Genomic DNA, 22629 nt, shown 5'->3' on the forward strand with positions numbered 1-22629 from the left:
CCGTCTGTCACCGTTAAAGCATTCGCTAAACTTTATTCTATGGAAAGTTACATACTGTGAAGTATATGCATATGTAACTTTCCATATAATAAACATGCTGAGTGACGTTAATCAGCCCGCTAAATGTGGTTGGTGCAACTGGCCCTTAATTCCCATTGCTTGGTTAAATAAAATCTAACAGAGTTACAAGAAAAGTCTGCAACGATTTTGATAGCACACGCAATGCAAGTGTTATTTTAAACGTCACACTTCTGTGAAAGTATGACGTGTAAATAATACTTGCACTGCGTATTATGCCATCAAAATCGTTCCAGACTTTTCTTGGTATATCTCTTCAAAAAGTTATACAGGTGATCACATAAAACCTTTACACATTAAAACACAGTAGGAACACAATTAACCCCATTTAAGTTAATTTATGTTTATCCCTTTCTTACACATACATACATAAATGTCAAATGACATACTTACTAAGATAAAAGATTAATACATAGTGAGGCTTGTAGCGCATTTCTGAATAACGTCATAAATTATTACATTTATTACGCAAGTGACTATAAATCAATAAACAGATTATCATTCCCCCAAAACGTAAACATAGCGCACATTTATTAAAAAAACTTCTTTCTGCACCATTGCATCCAAAGAGGCCGAACTCGCGATAGCGCGACCTGGCACGTTGGAACGCCGCGATTCCAAGCCCGACGGCGTTCAGTGCAACCACGGCTTTTGACAAACATGGCCCGCCCTGTTGACAGATCGAAATGGCGGCGAAGAAAATTCATAAAACCACCACCAGACGACGACAATGATTGCGCCAGTCTTGCGTGGCTACTTAACTTTAGACTAGATGAGTTTGTGAACGTAAAAGTGCCTGAAGATGAGCCTGATGTGGATCCTGAACCGACGGTGGTGAGGAAGCCTCCCTATACGTACCCGGAGCTGATTGAGCGGGCGTTGAGAGAGAAAGGAGAGTTGACGGTGTCTGCTATATACCAATGGATCTCGTAAGTGTTTTATGTACTTACACGCATGCGAAAACTACTTTCATAGCAGACAATGTTTGCTCACTTCCAAACATGGGAAAAGGCGACCATTATGAGGAATTAGATTACAGCTGTTTGGTAGAAAACCAATGTTTTCTTAAGTCTATGTGTGGCATCATGGCATGTATGCATAGTTTATATTGTAACGGCATACCAGAACTTTTAAAGTGTGTGTATTTATTGTATATTCTGATATATGTGTGTATAAATGTGTATTTACAAACAGTTTATTGTTCATATTATATTTATAAAACCTACCCTAAAATGGCGTTTCAGACGTTTTCTCAAATATCGAACTAACATTCTAAATGTTTGTATTTTTTAAATTTCGTATTCAATCACGCCTATACGGCTTAACGGATTTGAATATTTTGAATGGAGTACAGACAGAACACAAGTAGTTAACTGAGTTACTAAATATATATACCTACTATATTTTTCCCGGGAAATGATTTCATCACATATATTAAGCAGATAAAAAAGTGGGTAGAAGTTGGAATAGAGCTTTGAGTGAATTCAACGAATTCCACGTGGATGAGATTATAGGTAAGAAAACTTAGCTACTTAGTACCCTCTTTCATGTAGGACTACATTGATATTCACGATACCTGCTCAATCGTCATAAAATATAAATTAAAAAATTAAACTTAATATGGAAATAGAAACAGTGTCAATCCTTTCAATTTTCATCCACATAAACTGAAATATTTTGGTATTCCCATGTAACCAAATAACGTAAATTGGAATGGCATTTGTCACGATCTGTCTAGAAATACAATATCAGGTCTAGAATCGACGGGTCTGCTTTAAATTAAATTTTCTCGCCGTCTATTATGAGGCCCACAGATTACCATTACCAGTTCGCCGGACGATATCAGCCTGTCAGTTAATCGCAAGTGACAGTGCCGAACAACTGACAGGCTAATATCGTCCGGCGAACTGGTAATCTGTGGGTCTCTTTATATTAGATAGGAATAGAGCATGACCTACATGTTTAATAGTTTAACAACCTCCGTCAACTATATGGCCGTGGTTATCCAAATGGATTGAATAAAATACTTAATATTGGACCTACGACTGAGGTGAATATTTGGTAACATTGTGTTAACAAACTTGATTTGACAAACTCAAACGAAATAATCATGTCAGGGTAGGGTGTAGGTTCGGCAATTCTAGTGGAATTACATGCGCCCCACAGGCTGCAATGGTTGCTTAACATCAGGCGGGCCGCACGTGTGTTTGCTACCGACATGGTTTAAAAAAAAGCTTACATTAAGCTTACACAGTAGCTTTCGAAAAACCAGTGTCTGTGTCGAATCTGGGATTACGTTGCCAAAAGCAAATATGTACCAACCCGTAGGTAAGATAAAACCGGACCAAACACTTTTAAGTATGAGTTTAGGAATAAATGAAACTAAAATTGATTTCAAGGCCTAATTTTCTTGCTGCACAATAGGCCTGTTACTTCTTAAATTATAAGATTAAAGTTTCATTAAAATGTACCCAAATCGTTAAGTTTCGTATCGTCCACACAGACACCAGTTTTCCTGAAAGTTTTTTACTCAACCGGGAGAGCACTAAGATTCTGGGCTAGCCTAGGGTCGGTGAAGCAAGGTTTTTGTGAACATAACTAATACTAATAAGTAATCTTAGCGAACAGAGAGGTTCCAGCGACCATCGAAAATAATTTTTCTACGTCTCGACATCAAAAGATGCAAAATATTCCAATAATACGAATGTCCACACATCGAAAAGGTATGATATCCAATATCCTTCAATACGTATTCGTCATCGGCACGGTGATTACGTGAAATTAGAATGGTAATCACGGTATAAGTTGATAAGCCCCATATCAGGCTGATTTGATTCAGAAGCTACCGAGCCGTGAAAAGGGGACTTTTATTAATATCGACGGGCGCGATATATATTTATAACTATTAATAAGTCACCTGCAGTAATATTTTCCCAATGATGCGTAAAGTCAAGATATTATATCGACACGGACAAACTGCAAAAATATGTGTTAAGTATTGTTTCGATATTTCAATACTTCATACCTTGACTAGGCCAGTCAAATTAGATAAAAAAAGTGTTCTAAGGAATTACTTCCCAGCAAGCTGGGAATCATTTTAAATACCTTCATTTGGTCATAAATGCGTATATAATCTGAGTTTGTGCTATCCCAGGAGGTGTGGATAACTTTTGGGAGCCTTGGGTTGACAAAACCACTCAATGTAGAAGGAATCACCGTCAAAATCAATGTCACTACCAGCAAGATTGTTGTGGATCAGACACTTTAAAAAAATCGGATTTTAACACGATTTTACCAAAAAATAAAGAAATTCAAAATGGCGGGCATTTCTTACAATACTACGAATTCATATTTAGATACTTTTCGGATCCTCAGATATCAAAGTTTTATCATGATTAGAGCAAATTTTCCATCGGAGGTACCGTTTTTGAACTACATGCAGACAACTGAAAAAGAGCAAACTTTTTTCCACAACTCCTGCAATGGAGCATCGAACTAGGATTACATTAATTTAGAATCAAATGAAGGTATTACGACGATTTCTAGCTTGCTGGGAATTAATTCCTGGAAAAAATCTAATTTGACTGGCCTTTGTATTAAAAGAGCGAAATATTGTACAGTCAGCAGCAGAAGTTGCTAAGCGGGCCAGGTGTTCAAAATGATCTTGACGCGACTATATTGTTAAGAGAATAAGAGCGTATCAAGGTAATTTTGAACACCTCGCCCGCTTAGCCACTTCTGCTGGTGACTGTACAAGCTCTGGGGTGTCGGTGCCTATAAATTAATTGGTGTACAGTGCAATTAGTAGCTTTCTCGAATACTGCTGTGAAAATTTCCTATTGAATCAGCGGCCTAGAAAATTTAAATTTAAGTCGAAATCTTGAGATAGACACGGCCCTAGGCAAACGAAAGATTATTTTTGGAATGTCGGTTATGGAATGGTCGTCGGATGGACAGACAGACGCCCGAGTGATCCTATAAGAGTTCCGTTTTATCCTTTTGAGGTACGGAACCCTAAAAAAAAATATGTCGAACGCACTTATGTTATGCGGCAGGAGATGGACGTATGGAAGTTTGCATCATTTGCCTGTTAAGTGGCGCTCTAAATAAATTTCTACATTGTAATTATGTATTCCGATGTTGATTATTTTCTATGAGAGAGTAAAATTTTAATCGCGATTTCGGGGTGGGTCCCATAGTTGTGATCGCCATCGGTGTCCGTCACTTTCTATCCCGCGGTGTTAAAAAGTGACAGTAATTTTATCACGTGGATAAAACAATCCATAATACGCCTGCTGATCACCGATTAAATTTCTTAGATCTGGGATTAATAAGGTCAGAATTCAGGTTTACATTTCCGGAGGAATATCAAGGACTAGATAAACCTTTTTATAAACAAAGAAATTAGACTCGAAGCCACGTCACAATACCGGGAATGACAACATGACGTGCAATACCCCCCGTGCCAGGTACGACATCGATTCGCCAGCACGTATCGGAGCGTGCCACGCTCGCACCAGATACAAGATAGGACAAACAAGCGGGTTCATTCTCATCGAGATTTTGGAAATGTTTACTCAATCTGACGATTTGACGACCGGTCTGGCCTAGTGGGTAATGACCCTGCCTGTGAAGCATCCATCGTCCTGGGTTCGACTCGCGGCAAGGGCATTTATTTGTGTGATGAACACAAATATTTCTTCCTGGGTCATGGGTGGGTGGGAGTATGTATATCGTCGCCTAGCACCCATATTACAAACTTTGCTTAGTTTGGAGCTAGGTTGATATATTAAAAATCTCTGTTAAGCACCTACCTACTTTGAGCGGCACATACTGCACAGCAGCATACCCCGTTTTGACGGGTGCAATTTGGTAGGTACGAGTATGACGTTTGAAAACTGCGAGGACAAGTGAAACTTATAAGCGCCACTTACACCATTCCGCTAACCCGGGGTTAAACCGTTAAACCAGTGTCATATTGTACTGGTAACCATGGTAATTGCAGGTTTAACCGGTTAACCCCGGGTTGGTTGGATGGTGCAAGTCGTTGTCTATAAAATTATGACGTAAGACAGTACCGTAATGTTTTTATTAAATACTATTATAGCTTTTAAAATATTATTTATTATTAAATGTAGAGTCAACGGCAGATGTCAGATATTTACAGATGCGAAGAACGATAAGAATAAATTGAAGAGGTATGCAATTACATAATAAAGGAACCACCACTCTTAAATTATTGTAAACTTCGAGGATGAGTCACATTTGTTATTATGATTTAGAAATTGCTTGCTACCGATATCGCTAACACTTAAGTCGATATTAAGCACTAGTCTAGCCTTTTAGCCCCAAAAAAACCGGGCTATGCATATGAGGTGTAATTGTGTTTTGGCCCTGACTCCATGTGTAGGTACCTACTCCAAATAAATTATGTAAATAAATATAAACTGTATTCGGCTAATTTCGGAGATTGGGGAATGCTGAAAATTATTTAAAAATCTCTCATATTCCATTATAATCAAAAGTCCCTTTTACGAATTATTCGCCACTTTATAGAGTTTTTTTACCTTTCGGAACTACCCGAATATACCCTATGCAGAGGGCCTACCGTGAACCACGTTCGACGTATTGCCTCCCTGTCACACTTACGTACGAATTTACAAGTGCGACAGGGAGGCAACACGTCGAACGTGGTTTACGGTAGGCTCCCAAGTACTAAGACCAGCTGGTCCGGTGATCGGTGAGAGGGGACAAACGATGTTAAATTGGGGCGATTAGTAAGGTCGCGCAGGTGTAAGTGCCAACGACGCGTAAAGGGTCCGTGATACGCAAGGTACCTATACGGCGCGATTCGGGAAATGAATTAGAGATGCACTAGATATGAAATAATAAAGATAGGTGACGTTCCACGGCAAAAGGTACCATTGACCCGGCTGAATATTGGAGCGGCGTTAATATTAGCGTAAACGCCAGCTGCCATAAGGTACCTTTTGCCGTGGAACGTCACATATCTTTACTATTTCATATCTAGTTCTAATGGATCTCTAATTCATTTCCCGAATCGCGCCGACAGTCAAGTGTAAAAATATAGGTGCATATAATTTCTCAATAATAAGTCCTATAGTTCTTAATTCGCTGACATAAGAGATAAGAGCTATGGGACATATTTTAGAGTATGATGTGTGCACTAGGGAATGCAATCTCGATCTCGAAAGTGTGACGGTCGAGATCTCGAAACACCCTATCTCGATTCAGATTTTTCCTGCGAGATCTCGAATCGCCAATCTTGGTGCGAGATTGCTCGTTGTAATAAGATTTCCGAAGGATTAGGTTAACCGTGTTAATCATCATTAACCCAAGTATATAACGATCCATCGGTCGTTATATACTTACAATATTTTGGATAAACGCGATAAGCGTTTACAAGAGGAACGAGTTGTTAAGACATTCCGTTTTGGCATTAGATACCTAAGTTTGTTTTTTGGCAGATATGTGTGTTTAAAAGGTGTCCGGCTGGGGAGTAAAATCTGCAGCTGGTCCAAAAGCCAAAACCTGTGAGCCGGAAATTTTCAAATTTATTTTGTATAGCAGAACCACACCACACAAACCACACACAAAAAACCACTATCTTGGGCCAAACGCTCGAGATAGTTTCCACTTTTTCTTTAGGTATTAGTAAGCGTTTATTTTTTGCCTTAATTCACTTGCCAATAGTTATACAATTATACTTTATAACTCCCACTTAAAGCTTCGTAACTGTTTAAACAATATTGCCTCTCTTTTCCGCAGCGATCGCTTCCCCTACTACAAGGCCAACGACGAGCGTTGGAAGAACTCCGTGCGCCACAACCTGTCCATCAACCCCCACTTTAGGAAGGGGGCGCGAGCCCCCCACGGCGCGGGGCACCTCTGGTCCCTCGCCGCCAACGCCATCGACCTCTTACCTTTAAGACACCAGCGGGTGGACGAGGAAGTTTATGAAGCACACATAATTGAATGCCCCAAGGTTGGTATCTCTCTCTCTCTCTCTCTCTCTCTCTCTCTCCTTAGCCCTTTTTAAGGGTTGTCTATTGTTTGTCCGAAAATTATATAAAATAATACTCAAATGCCCGAATTTTATTTGCCCGAATTTCATTTGCCCGAATTGTTTGTTTACCATAAAAATTATGTGACATACTCTTTGTTTACCCGATTATTAGATCCCAGAACGTACGAGTGCCATACGTGTTGTTGTCCATATTATTAATTGTAATAATATTATTTAATAGAATATTTAAACCTCACCTAACCCACTTTTCCAGTAGTATTTCTTTTCTGTAAGGGTCGCAGTTCAAACCTAACCTAACTCATTTTTCTAGTAGCATTTGGTTTCTGTAAGGGTCGCAATTCAAACCTAACCTAACCCATTTTTCTGATAGCATTTCTTTTCTGTAAGGGTCGCAGTTCAAACCTAACCTAACCTACTTTTCTAGTAACATTTATTTTCTGTGTGGGGTGCAGTTCAAACCTAACCTAACCCACTTTTCCAATAGCATTTCTTTTCTGTAAGGGTCGCAGTTCAAACCTAACCTAACCCACTTTTCCAGTAGCATTACTTTTCTGTAAGGGTCGCAGTTCAAACCTAACCTAACCCATTTTTCTAGTAGCCTTTGGTTTCTGTAAAAAAAATATATTATGGCTAGTGATAATTATGGCTTACAATGATGATGACTAATGATATTATTGAAATTGATTTTATGGGAAACAAAGTTTCTGGCACGTGACTAATATAGTAAACAATAAGTATTGCATATGTAACTATGGGAAACAATATAATGGCTGTTGACTATTATGGCAAATGAAATTATGGCAAATGAAATTCTGGCAAGTGGGTGTATACCCTTTTTAAGGTTTCGTACCCAAAGGGTAAAAACGGGACCCTATTACTAAGACTCCGCTGTCCGTCTGTCCGTCCGTCTGTCTTTCACCAGACTATATCTCATGTACCGTGATAGCTAGGCAGTTGAAATTTTCACAGATGATGTATTTCTGTTGCCGCTATAACAACAAATACTAAAAACAGAGTAAAATAAATATTTAAAGTGGAGCTTCCATACAACAAACGTGATTTATTTGCCGTTTTTTGTGTAATGGTACTAGCACTTGGCCGGTTTTTTTTTACCCTTCGCGTGTATCCCTTCATTTTACGCCACTCGTCACGGTTCTGTGCGGCCTGGAGCCACTTCTTCCCCGCAATCCTTGTGATGTCGTCGTCCCAACGCATCTGGGGCTTTGAGGACGCTCCATCCACCCCCCCCCCCCCCCCCCCTTAGCAAATAGGCTTTTCCACATTTTTAGGGTTCCGTACCAAAAAGGTACAAATGGAACCCTTATGGTGCGACTCTGTCCGTCCGAAAGTATTTTTCAATGTGTCTAGTAGTATTGATAATAACATCGCCATATGAAATTATTTAATACCATTCTTTCTTTGTGGCTATGTAAATAAAAAAAGAACCCTAAGGTTTTTGACCGCCCTTTATGTTGCCGCTATGCTTCGCTTGAAATTGATGTAAATTGACTTGTAACATAATATGTACTTAAATTAGTAACTTTTAGAAGCATCTTGGTCTTGGCTGGCTTGGTCACCTGTAGAGGATGGGGGGATTGTGCTGTGAGAAGAGCGTATGTGGGGCATACGGGCGCAAAACGCCTGTTTGGGCGTCCCACGCCCCAGATACCGCTGGAGTGACGAAGTCCAAAAAGTCCTGTCCGCCCTCGGAATACCCAACTGGCGTGAAGTGGCGCAGAATAGGGCAGAGTGGCGCTCTCTTGTGTCAGAGGCCTTGGCTCATGGCTTGGATCACTGGCTCAGTGACCCAAAGAGGATCTTGATCCTCTTTGGGTCACTGAGCCAGTGATGTATTTGTGTATGTAGAAGCATTTCAAATTGATTTGAATGTAAATAATATATGTGGACTAGGGCACAAATTTACTGCTCTTTGTAAATGCTGTTTGCAAACCAAATAGATAACCATTTCATCTGCTTCTATTTATTTACCAAACACGTTCGATTCCGAACCTTTTAAAGTTAAACGAATTTAAACCCCCGGCCTCTGTAAACAGCGCCATGACAATCGTAAATTTTTAAACGCCATTCGATGAAAAAATAGACTGCCTCTCACTACAGTCTACATTAGCAGGAATATTATTATAAACCGCCGTTGGTAAATATTAAGCAGACAATATAATTGATACATAGTATTAAATATAGCGTTACGTTTAGGCATAAACGTATTGCTCTGAAATAGACTAGGTAATCTAGGTATAATATCACAAGGTAATTTTTTTAAGGAACCTAAATGATGAAGTTATTATTACCTATATTAAGTTTCTGAAATACATAGTAGTGATAGTAGTAGTAACTATTCAGTTTTTGTTATTATATAACGGGTATTATATTTTTAATATTTGGTGATTAATAGGTACGAGTGCGAGTCATCAATTAAGTACCTAATTTTTAATCATTATTATCATACTTATTTACTAAATATCGTCTACTAATGCTTAGGGCCACAGGAAATCAAGGTTTTTTTTTGGGCTAATATCAAGCAGATGGAAGTCTGTAGGTATGTTAGATACATACTTTCATGCTAAAATATAACTTTTTGTATTTATTTTTCGTATACAGAGGTATAAATAAAAAGTAAAACATATTAGGTACATACGAGTAGATATCGTTCTGGGATTTGTACTCCAGACATCAGTCTCGATAAGTGTATGTCACAATTATGAGACAATAATAACTTGACGAAAATCTTGGTTATAATGATCAATCTAGTGGTTGTGGACTGAAAAAAAAATTACAATAAAGTTTTTAATATTTCAGGTTATTGTCCTGGACGAGGCGGCGATAGCAGCGGCCAGCATTATTCCTGATCAAGATTTATTCTCAGGCAGTACGAGTGAGTTATTTTTAAGGCTTATTTATTGGTCCCATCAATATTCAGTCTCATCGGGGCAGATGTACCTGGCCGGCATATTTAATTTAAAAATTGCTAGCGAAATTGGGTGGTTTCAAGATGGAGGAAAGTGATGTTTATTTACGTTTTCATGTTTTCCGTAGGTATTTATAAATATCAAGAGCGTAAACTCGGCAGCCAAAAATTGCTACAGTCCCAGGCGTCTAAGAAATCTTGTCGCCTGTCATTGACATTTCAATAAATCTTGTAACCTAAAAGTCACCTTGTCGTTCACTGCTGTCACGCATTTGCGGCGGCAAGGGAAACATTTAATTGAAAATGAGTTTTGTGAAAATTTTGATCTAGAAAATCGAAATTTCAATGCTCATACTTAATTTTACGTATTTATTATGTACCTACTTGTAGGAGTTGTTCTTTATGCAGTAAATGCAACTAAATTCCGCGAATTATAGTCAGTACCAAGGTTAAACACGTATAACTACTGCTGTAAAATATTGCAGCAGAATCCTGAGGGGCATTGGATAATCATCCAATGTATGAAATATATGTTGTACCTATACGTAGTTCTATTGTATGTATATTGAGATTTTTCCTCTTCCAGGAAGATTCTTTTGTTAAAAAAAACTCTACTCCATATTTTAAATATTAAAAAGAGTGTACGATTTAGTATAAAGGTCATTTCTTTTTTTCCAGTGTTTCTGAACCCGGTGTCGACAGAACAGGTAGTTCGCGAGTGTGGACTCATCACAGTAGACTAATGGATTCAATTCTGAGTAAAACACACCTGAACGCCACAGTCAAACTCCAGTCAAACAGAACAACATATGTATACCTATCTATACATACCTAACGACTGCGATTTTATTACCTACAATAAAAGCCCCTCGCCCACGGCGACTTTTTGTAGCGATGCTGTCGCGCGTTTACGAAACGCGCAACAGCATCGCTACTAACGCGCGTTAGTCGCATTTGCAACGCGCTACAGAAGCGATGCCAACGCGCTACAGCATCGCTACTAACGCGCGTTAGTCGCATTTGCAACGCGCTACAGCATCGCGACTGTATCGATGCAAACGCGCGACCGTGTCGGACGACACATAGCTTTACTGAATCGCGTTTGTATTGCGACAGAAGCGCGACGGTATCGCGTTAGCATCGAGACAGAAGCGCGACGGTATCACGTTTGCATCGCGACAGAAGCGCGACGGTATCGCGTTTGCATCGCGACTGGATCGTGTTATGTGGGCGAGGGCACACAGCTAGCAACCGCATCGTGACTGTATCTATGCGAACGCGCGACAGCATCGCTACTGCATCGCTACAAAAAGTCGTCGTAGGCGAGGGGCCAAAAGTGACAAAAGTTAATGTTTTTCACAAATACAGACGCAGAAACATCAAGTAATGACATATGTATCTGCCTGTTATATGTTCGTCGAAAAGCATTCGTCCTTTTCGAGCTAACATACAAATTAAACTAGTAAGAAATAGATGCTGGTTTATAGCTATATACAGTGAGCCACCCGCGACGGACAGCAGGCCGTGATGTCAATACTAGCGACTGAGAGTTTTCGCGGTAGCTCCTCAGTACGTCTACCACCAGTTTTTACATTGACATTATAACGCTCACGTCTACGTAATTTACTTTCTGTACATCTCGCTTGCACTAATATGCGAGTACGAGCGAGATGCATATAAAGTAAGTTACGTAAACGTGAGAGTATATGTCAATGTCAAAACTGATGGTAGACGTACAGGTTCCCGCGGCGGGCAGCGTGTCAGAGGGCTTACCGCGACCCACGTTCGACGTGTTGCCTCTCTGTAGCACTTGTAAATACGTATGTAAGTGTGACAGGGAGGCAACACTACGAACGTGGGTCGCCGTAGGCCCTCTGACACGCTGCCCGCCGCGGGAACCTGAGGGGCTACCGCGAAAACCGAACTTCGGAAATTGCGGGGGGGGGGTTGTCTTTTACTCAAATAAAGGCGTAATTAGAGTGACAAAGAAAGATGCCTGCAATTTGCGAACTTAAGAGAGGTATATTAAGATAATGTAGGAAGATCGGACAGTTAAAAGAGCATACATGACAACCTGGCCGTAGAGCTATCGTTGAAGCAACGACAACTAGCTCGGATCCCAGAACAGCGGCGCAATATCATAACGGACACCACCAAGTCTCAGTCTCATTTTTCGTCGCTGAGCGAACTAGTGAATATGAAAGTAAATAATTTATGAAGGACATAAACTGTGTCTGTAGTTTTTACAACTGTGTCAATTTAGAATAATAGCATGCGTATGAAGAATAATGTTTTTTTTTATAAATTATGAGGCCTAGGCTTTAAAAAATATCTTCTTATCTGTTATTATGTAGGAATTGAAATTTAAAACCTGCACAGATATATCAATAACATTTATCAATAACGGATTATGTTGGATTTAAAACTGGCCTCTAGAATTAATATTATAATCATACAGAAAATACACAACGATGGAATGTGTATGTTACAAAGACAAATTTTCTGATTGATTCTAGTCTACTGAAACTAGTCCTATGTTCAGGTTAGGTTAGAACGAACAGCTGATAATTATAAGAAAGGGGGTAATTAGATCTACCCGGTCTTTGGACACTTTCTACTGAGAGGATAGATACAGGTACATATACAGTGTGGAAAGATAAGTCGGGCCCTGGAGGGAAACTACCTTAAATCCTTAAGCTGGCTCATTTTTCTTAAAGGAGACATGCCTTTATTTTCAAAAAGAAACAAAACTGCATTCAAAGATTTTCTAAAACTCGCTTGCCTCGCCCGGGACTCGAACCGACTAAAAATTCCAAAAAATATACACTCGCAATTTTATTCTACTAGTCGATACAGTTAATGTTAATGATAACATTTCTCCAAGAAACATTAGGTCTTAGACTCGTCTGTCGTACAAAATATCCATAAAATCTAATATTTAGTACTCAAGTTTTTTTAGACAAGCCAAATTGAAGAAAAAAAGAAAAATCTTTAAATGCAGTTTTGTTTCTTTTTAAAAATAAAGTAATGTTTCCTTTAAGTAAAATGAGCCAGCTTAAGGATTTAAGGTAGTTTCCCTCCAGGGCCCGACTTATCTTTCCACACTGTATATATAATGTTAACAATTTTGAATGATTCACGGACCGTGGTGTCCGGGATGTTGACCGTGATTACCTTTTTTTAGTGTTCCGTACAAAACTTTGTTCACGGAACACTTATTATTTTTGAGCCCACCCACTCACTTTAACACTACCCGCTATCGGCAGTTACTCGTGAAAAAGATGTAAGTACCTACTTATATGTTTGTAACTGCGTCGAAATATCAGGAGCTCAAAAATTATACAAAAGTTAATCACGGTCAACATCCCGGACACCACGGTCCGTGAATCATTCAAAATTGTTATAAACATTATATATACAGTGTGGAAAGATAAGTCGGGCCCTGGAGGGAAACTACCTTAAATCCTTAAGCTGGCTCATTTTACTGGAAATAACATATACCTTAGACTTATAAGTCTATGGTACCTATATGTTATTTCCCTATTGCTTTTAGCAGAAAGTAAATATAGGGCGACCGGACAGATCTAATAAAGTAATAACCTCTACGCACTTTGACAAGGGTAAACTACCAACTATTAAATATTATTTAGACTTAGTTTACCAACATTAAACTTGTTAATGGCAGTAGTAATAAACGATTAAATGTGTATAAGTTTTTGACGAAACAGGTTATGCCCATTTACCCGCTTATACCTAAGCTAAGAAACTGTTCTGTACTCTTCTGTACTGTCGTTCATAATTGTACATGTACAGTCAGAATCAAATAGAAAGTGATGACATATCGGTACACATCCTTATTTCTATGGTTACATAGACCTATGTGTTACGATGTATTTGGCCACTTTGGCCGTCATTATGTATTTGATTCTGACGGTAGGTACACAGATTTGTGATTTGCTTTCAAACCAAATGTAAAAGATGATATTTTGTCGTTATGTTATTATTACTTATTATACTAGCAAACTATTGACTGTACTTATAGAGGAGAGGAAGGTTGGCTCTGGGGCCAAGTGCGAATACCTTGGACTGATAAGGTCGACAGTAATTTTAATTAAGTAGTAGCACAACCGAAATAGGTCAAAGGTCGAAATCTCTAGAACAGTCCTTATTTAACCCTTTATAAGGCAGAGACGATTTGGAAACCACTTAGTTAATAAACATTTACGGAGAAGAACATCCTCTTTTTTTTAACTATAATGGTATTATATAGCGAATATATCAGGGTTTCTTTCCTCATTCATACTTTTTCGGTCAGTATTTAATTTTAGTGTAATTAATTAATCTATAGTATGTGGTCAATTTATGCACTATGCCTGTCAAGGGAAGCAAGCTATCGTCATTGTTTCCATTATACTATTAAAAATATACGCGTCGCTGTATCTAATAATTTGAATTATAGCTCTTGCAATTCACGATGTGTATTGGAAACAGGTCATCTGAAAACTCAAGTGCACTAACAGGCTGAGTGCATATATTGACCACATGTTTTTCTTAATGATTTCGTTTTTTTTGCCGTAGCTATGTGTTCCCCAGTGCATTACAAACATGGTAGTGTATTTAACTTTCACGTAGCATATCTGTATAACTGGGGCCTTATAAAGTGTTAAAAAAAAGGTTATGTTTTCATGCAATACCATCTGACGTTTGGGGACCTCGAGGAACTGCCCCATTTTGGAAAATGAGTTTCATCCTATAAATATTTAATTAGCCATAGTCATGAAAACAGGATCTCTAATTAACACACATACCAAATTTTAGGGCTGTTCTGAAGATTTCGACCTTAGTCCTATATTTTGAGTTGTCGTATAGTTAATGTCAGCTTACCAATTTATCTTAATTATTTAGTAATCTCGAAACTTTTAAGAACAAACATTGATTATTGTTTATAGTATTATCTTTCAAAGGGAAACTCATTTATTATCTTTCATTTTAAGTTCAAACAAACATAGGATATTATGTTCCTAAGACATCGGTTACACGCTAATTCTGGCGTCAGTTCCGTCCATCATTCCATTCGAGTTTTGAGTGTTGCCAGAATGATGAAAAATAGACACGGTTAGACGATCAGTCCAACTACTGACAACAGACTGATAAAATTACGACACAGACATCGGTTACACGCTAATTCTGGCGTCAGTTCCGTCCATCATTCCATTGTTGCATGGACGGTGACTGACGCGAGAATGACACAAAGAGGTTACACGATCAGTCTGCTATCAGTTTTCTGTCATTCAAAACGGACTGACAAATATTATCAAAAAAATTAAATTTTTATCAATCCAGACCATCAGTCCATCAGTCCGCGTGTTACACGATAATTCTCCCGTCATTCTGACCAGAATGATGGACTGAACTGACGCCAGAATTAGCGTGTAACCGATGTCTAAGTAAAAGTTGAGTCATATTTGTCAGTCAACCAAGTCTGTCATATTGATTTGCAATAATTATTTTAAATTTCTGTGGGTCAAATCATAGATGACATTGCGACTGTAATAACTTAAGATTTTGTACAATAAACTAGCAACAAGTAGATAATAATTGTTTTATTAAAAGTTTCGTTACCTTATTGGCAAATGGCAGGTCATAGTCAACTTTTGAATTTTTCAAACTCTATTTTTTCTGGGGGACTGACCTTTCAGTATTGACGTAATTCCTGAAACCCTAACTCCATAGATTTGCGTAATAAGTTTATGCCTAACTCATAAACTCATAGAGAGTTCCAGATCTCACTAAAACCTTCCAAAAACATTTTCAAACTTGGAATCCCACGTGTTTTATGACCGTTAACGCCATTGTCTTGGGGGCGTGGCGCCATCTATTACGCGGGTCGGTAATTTACAGCATAAGTCGTAATGTACCACAGGCTTATGGGGTCCTTAGAGAATTCTATTGTAAGGTGTTATGTGAGGGCAAATTGGGAAGGTATTTGTTGTTAATGCTGAAGGTGTAATGGCTGAATTTCAGGGCTGGTTTTGCCTAAATAATAATTATGGGAATTATGAAATTATTAAAAAAACTAAAGGCAAGAAATATCTAGGCTAAAACAGAATTGCAATGACAATGCAAAAATACTCATTTTCATCACATTTGCATATAACGGGTGGTATTTCACGCAGGTTTAGCCACAGGTTTAGGTAAAAGCAAAATAACAATAGGTCAATAGATTTTTTTTCATTGTCTCACAAAAGTGACAGAGTGAGAGAAGAACCAGAATCTGGCCCTTAAAAGTCAATTCCACCAGACCAGCCAACATGAACAACTCTAAATTTGCATTGAATTACTTTGTCACTCTTGTCATCTCTTATGGATAAAAATGCACTTTCTCATCGGTTTTTAAAGAATAAAGGAGGCCTTTACGAGCTGGTGTGGTAAAAACATTTTTGTAACGTAGGAAACCTTGACGCAAATATGCAATATGCATGCACGTATTCACTATGCATAAATCGTCTGCAATAGACGCAAAGTTCACTATTTTTTTTTTCGTATGGCTTTTGTGTACTCTACTTCAGAGATTTACAGTTTTAAGTACTGTACCGCTTCTGAGGTTAAGGTGGTAAAATCCTCCACTTGCCCATGGTATTTGGTTAGGGGACAGTCAAATACCGTGTGGTGTACGGTCTGCTCGGCTGCTCCACACTATAAACAATTATTGTTTCTAAACAGTGTTGGTATAGTCCGTAGTTTTCTAACTGATCCCGACGGGTAATCCTTTGTCTATTGTTAAGTAAAACCGCAGTTGCTACTGACCTGCATAAAAAATGCCTTGGCCGTTAAAACCGGTTATTGAATTACCACTCTATGGAGAATGCAATAAGGTTCAAAATCAACTAATGGGGAAACATGTAAGAATTCTGTGTGGTCTTTACGTTTACTGAGTTCCGGCAAGTCGAACGCTACAGAACCAGTCTAAAATGTAGCATCGAGAGAGCGCAATTACACTGGTTTTTTGAGCGTTGGACTAGCCCGCGCTCAGGTGTTAATTAGAATTACGCACAAACCAGGTAAGGGCAGGGATGGATTACGATTAAAACATTTGATGGATTTATGATAAATATGTATTTATTTAAAACAATCATTTTTTTTTTAAATAGGCAGTTAAATAATAACATTAGGTATATAACAGTAGGTAATAATCCGTTTTACAAATAATCAACTATTCAAATATTATATTCTAGTGTTACACACTAAAAACTACAACTATATTTAACAAAATTAAAAATACGTAAATGCTATTCTTATAACATAACAATATCGGCTTTTTTTACAATACATATATAGTATTATAGACAAGTTTTTAATAAACCAAAATAACGCTTTTTTATACAATGTAAATAATAAACAACCAGTAATTAATAACATACATGAAATATAAATTACTAACTAAACAATATAAATAAACATGCATTAATACAATATAAAAAAAAATATGTATATATTTAATAAATAACAAACATTACGACTCTACTTTTTTTAATGACTATCTTCATCTTCGGAATCCTCGGTCACATTTATTATGAATTATGACAGAGGGGTGCCCATAATTGCGTGTTGTGTGTGTGTGCCCATAACAAAGTTTTGTCAGAAAATGTTTGGTAGGTACCTACTCATTACGAATTTTTTATAAACAAAAATGTTTATAGTGAAACGTGGCTTCACCTGTTTGGAAAGTAATACGAATATACTTACAAGGAAGACTAATGTTCAATCGAAATTGTCTGCAGTGGCCCGAAATTACTGCCAGAGATGTCTGACCGCTCCCTTGCTTATAAAAGGATTATTTCACGATCCACTTAACCTCCTAATAGGCTTTTCTCGTGCTGACATCAATAAAGACTGGCAATTAATAAGTGCCGCTAAATGGTAGGGACCCTCGCCCATAATGAATCACTTTTGCAACATATATGTTTTGCTATAATGGAGCATTCCATGGAATTGTTTACCGTTTGTCCCGTGCAAACACGAATTTTCTGAAGATTTGCAGGTATAAGAGTTTCCTTTTCTATGACAAATAGTCTAAAATATGCACAGAAAAATAATCGTCTGCTTTAAATGCCGAAAAAAAGTCGCAACACAGGAAATAAAATGTGTTTGTACGGGACAGTCCGTGGAATGCTCCTAATGCTGAATTCAGTTCAATCTTTGGTCTTACCTTTTTAAAAGGATTCTGCCAAAAATATTTTTTTAAAGCGCAGTTGTTACTCGTATTTGCAGATTTCACCTTCACAGTCCAGTGCCCCATATATGGGTCACGACAATAAAGAGTTTTTGTATTGTACATATTGCAGTGAAACAAATATAATTCACTGAACACGTATAATTTGAAAACTTTTTATTTAAAAAATCAATTTCCGGTAACAACCTGTATAAAAAATGATTATTCACAAAATTCACTAAAAACACTATTTTGATCGTTTTAAACTAATTGTCTGCGTTCCGCATAGTTGGTAAACATGAAAGGTAAAAAAAGGAATACGGCTGAGAATTTAGCTGGAAAGGAAGAACATGTATTAATGTGGCGAATATTATGGACGATGATGGTTGACAAGTTGGCGAATGATACCTAAATTTTGAAACGCTTGTTTATACCGCCCGTCCAACGAGGCTTTTTGAATTTTGAGGATTTGTAAGAAGAAGAAAAAGAGGTATGCGGATCACAGTTATTGACAAATGGCGAAACAAAAATATGGCACAAAAATACAAAACAAATAATTAGGTGGTTATAAAAATTAGAATTTAACAAGACAAGACAAGAAAAGAAAACTAACGCTAAAATTTTCAAATACACTCAGCGTCAAAAAAATCGCACATCTTAACTTTTTTCTTCCAAGCGGGTTTAAACCTTATATTATATAAGGAAAGATAAAACTATGGGGCATTATGTAAAATGGACGATCTACCCCATACAAAAAGAACATTTTCAGGAAAAACGAATCAACGTGTATTTAAGTTAAAATTGCAAAGAATAAAAACACTACAAAATCAACAGATACAGAAAAAAATAACTTTAAACTAAACTTAAAACCTCTAGTGCTGCCTCCTCTTGCCCTCCGAGTAGCTTTCATGCGATCAGTCATGACTGTCATGAGTGCCATGATGCGTTTTTGAGGAAAGTTGTTCCACTCCTCAATAATGGTGTCTTGAAGCCTGTCAAGAGTGGCAGGAGCAGGATCATGCGATCGCACCCGCCGTTTTAGCTGATCCTAGAGATGTTCGATAGGGTTCAGGTCAGGGCTCCTTGCTGGCCACTCCATTACGGTGATCCCAGCCTCACACAGTTAGTCTCACAAAAACAACGCAGTGTGGCAGCGGGCGTTGTTGTCATGCATAAACTGGAAGTTGGGTCCAACTAAACCATCATATGGGACCACTTGCTCCTCCAAGATCTTCGTTATGTAACGCCGAGCACTCAGGGTTCCTGGCTGTGACCACCTTCAGTGCGGGAAATGCACAGGAGATCAGTTTACTCGTCGATCGAAATGCCGCCCCAGAACATGCGAGATCCGTCCCCTTAGCAGACGGTTTCTTCAGTGCAGGCTTACGTGAATAGCTCTCCCTGCCTCCTATACACCCCCCTGCACCTGTCGTTGGTGTAAAGGTACACCCTCGTCTCGTCGGAAAAGAGGACATTCCTCTATTGTTTAAACGTTCAATCTTCGTGCAGTCGGCAAAATTGCCTCCTGGCTATTCGATGCTCTGGCTTTAATTGGGGGCCTGTAGTAGTTCTACGGGGCAACATCCTCTTCTCTTCCAGCTTTCTTCCGATCGTAGAGATGCTTACTGCTGTTCTTCCAGCTGCTTGAAGCTGCTGCTGCAGCTCAACAGCCTCGGAGAAACGGTTCTGCAAAGAGTCCGATACAATTTACCGGTTGTCTCTAGCGGAAAAGCAGTGTTGTCTTCCAGATACAGGCCTCCTGATGTAACCACCAGTCACCTGGAACCCCAGCAAGACTCGACGCACTCGGAAACCGCTTATGTTAAATTTTTCAGCAACTTTATACTGCCATAGTCCTGTTTGCAGCAGTGCCACCTCTTGAGCTGCTTCTTCTGGCCTGGTATCCATGTCCAAGGGTTTATTCTTGCTGTAACGGTTCATTAGTGACCTCAGTGACCTCTGGAGAGCGCATGACCAATAAATAACCTTTACCCTCCATTTTATACCCGTCCAGGATTGCACAACAACGGATGGTTGTTTTTACTGACAATGACGATTTATCTTTTTAAAGTGCATTAATTGCGCTTTCAAATGATACCAATATTGACAGGGTACAATGCACTGAATAAGAGCTATATCGCCGTGTGCCTGCTACACTGCCACATCTCAAAAAACCGTTTTTTTCGAGAAATCGCGTCTCAAAGTTGTGAGAGTATAGTTCAGGGTGTTTAATAGGATCTTACTCCTTTAGTTTTAGGTCTATGGATTTAAAATTTAGCTTTTATTACTCGGAATGATATAACCCTCCTTATGACCACGCCACTTTTTAAAAGAAATGTATTTTTTTAAGACACAAGGCCCGAAAGGCAGGTATTTAGAGTTGTGGCCGTATTGCAGACACGTTTTTTTAAAGATTTTGGGATGCGGCCAAATTTACACACAAAATTATTGGATAAAGGTTACCATGCAAATATAAATAAAACACCAAAATAGTTAAAATCCCTTTATTTTATCAACTTTGATAGGAACAAGATCACTGTACGCGATAATATGTGTAACTAGCTTATAATCAGCAACATTATCTAATTATTATTTTCTAGGACGCAACTCAAAAGCTTCATTTAAAACGTGTGCTATATAGCCACAACTCAAAAGGGCCGTCAGGTTCACGTGCGAACACGGCGGGAGCAGGCGGCAGACTGCAAGTGGCTGTATTGCAGGGAATCATCTGACAATTTATGGTCAAATCCATAAGGCCACTTGTGAGAAAAAGGCTTTTAAAGACCTTTTATGCTATGGCTCTCGAAATAAGGTCGTAAATTGAACAATTTTGAATACGAATCTGCAATAATCCAGAAAATTAAAAATTTTGAATTGTGGCCGTATAGCAGGCACACGGCGATATTTGCTTGAAACGAATTTTTGGCGAGGTGCGATTTTTTTGACGCCGAGTGTATTTCGGTCTTGAAGTACAGGGGGGAAATAGGTAAATGGGACAAATGTGGTGGCACACGCAGGAAATTTACTTGTACAGCACAGATGGCGCACAAGATGGTGTCTTCAAGCAGACCGACGAGGTAAGCCACTCGCTTCCTGGCGAGCGCGTATGGCAGCAGACCGGACGATAACGATGAGGTTTCTTCACTACACCAGTGCTTAGCGCCGACCTACGCACGGCTTTGGTGGCCAGCAGTTTACGAGGAGCCACTCCTCTCCGGACGCCGACTCACGCTCGGCTTAGGTGGCCAGCTGTCTACGAGGAGCCTTTCCTCTCGTCGATTAACGCGCACTTTCGACACTTCGTATTAATTATCAAACTGGTTAAACGTTAAACGTAATCTAGTTTAAAAAAACAGCCCGGATCACCAACGACTTTTTGACACGAAATCCACAAACCATCTGCCAAAAAACAAATTCAAAGTTTTCTTTCTCGAACATTCCATCAAAATTTGAATTCAAAATAATCGCAAATATGTATTTTATTTTTTTTACAAACGGCCAGTAGCGTTTCGCTACAATATATGCTAACATGTAGCTGATCTGATGATGAAGTCGGGGGGTAGCCAAAGGAACTCTTCGATGGAAAAACATTAACACATTGAGTTTAAGCTCATTAGAAAAGCTCGAAAGCACTGGACAGCCATGCAAAGGAGAGAAAGTACCAACAGCCGGCAATAAAAGTGTGTATCAAAAAATATCAATAATATAAATTGGTTCAAATGATCACGTCAACTTCGAAGCAAAACAGTCAGAGCCAACATTTTATTGGTTGTAATAATACACACATAGATATTTTCATTCACTAATTTATTCCATTCGTGGCAGCTCTTGTGAATCGACCCGTACAGTCACCAGCAATAATATGTTACTCTTCGAAGGCCGCAAAACTATGTGACACGCTCTTATGGCTCTACAAATAAAATAGTGTCAGGTATTTTTTCGGCCTTCGTTGTGTAATATTCTGTTGATGTAGAAAAGTCTGTTTATTTTTATATAAATAGATCCTCAATGGTGACATATCCATTGTAGTTACAAATGATTTTTCGATGGGCATCAACCACCACGAGTCACAGGTTAATGAGACGGTAAATATTGTAGTTGAGTGGCTTGAACGTAACAACTTAAAGACTAACTTAGATAAAACAAATTTCATTAATTTTAATAATACTAATCAGTATTTAGACATACTTTATAATGGACATAAATTAAAAGAAAATGACATTACAACATTTTTAGGATTATTTGTTGACAGTAATTTAAATTGGAATGACCAGATAAATAATGTGTGTAATAAAATAAATAGATTTGTATATGTCCTTCGCAGATTAAGAAAAACTACAGATCACAAAACAGTTATGGCCGCCT

General features: G+C 38.5%; 1 protein-coding gene and 1 long non-coding RNA gene across 2 annotated transcripts in view; one reads left to right on the top strand and one right to left on the bottom strand.

The window, feature by feature from the left end:
- LOC134806469 (uncharacterized) overlaps positions 1-22629 on the bottom strand; it is a 200981-nt gene that overhangs the window by 64856 nt on the left and 113496 nt on the right. The gene's annotated exons all lie outside the window — the stretch shown is intronic.
- LOC134806256 (forkhead box protein E1-like) lies at positions 665-10911 on the top strand. The gene is made up of 4 exons (XM_063779485.1): positions 665-1007; positions 6868-7084; positions 9944-10019; positions 10731-10911. Exons 1-4 carry the CDS (start codon positions 739-741, stop codon positions 10793-10795), a joined length of 627 nt encoding a protein of 208 aa, XP_063635555.1. The 5' UTR covers positions 665-738; the 3' UTR covers positions 10796-10911.

Source organism: Cydia splendana, chromosome 3 (assembly GCF_910591565.1).
Source record: "Cydia splendana chromosome 3, ilCydSple1.2, whole genome shotgun sequence".
Classification (NCBI taxonomy): Eukaryota; Metazoa; Arthropoda; class Insecta; order Lepidoptera; family Tortricidae; genus Cydia; species Cydia splendana.

Bases quoted from the DNA above. Each gene is read 5' to 3' on its own strand.
- LOC134806256 (XM_063779485.1), top strand. From the start codon at position 739: ATGGCCCGCCCTGTTGACAGATCGAAATGGCGGCGAAGAAAATTCATA. The intron at 7,085-9,943 runs GTTGGTATCTCT...TTAATATTTCAG, and splicing joins ACATAATTGAATGCCCCAAG to GTTATTGTCCTGGACGAGGC. The intron at 10,020-10,730 runs GTGAGTTATTTT...CTTTTTTTCCAG, and splicing joins TTTATTCTCAGGCAGTACGA to TGTTTCTGAACCCGGTGTCG.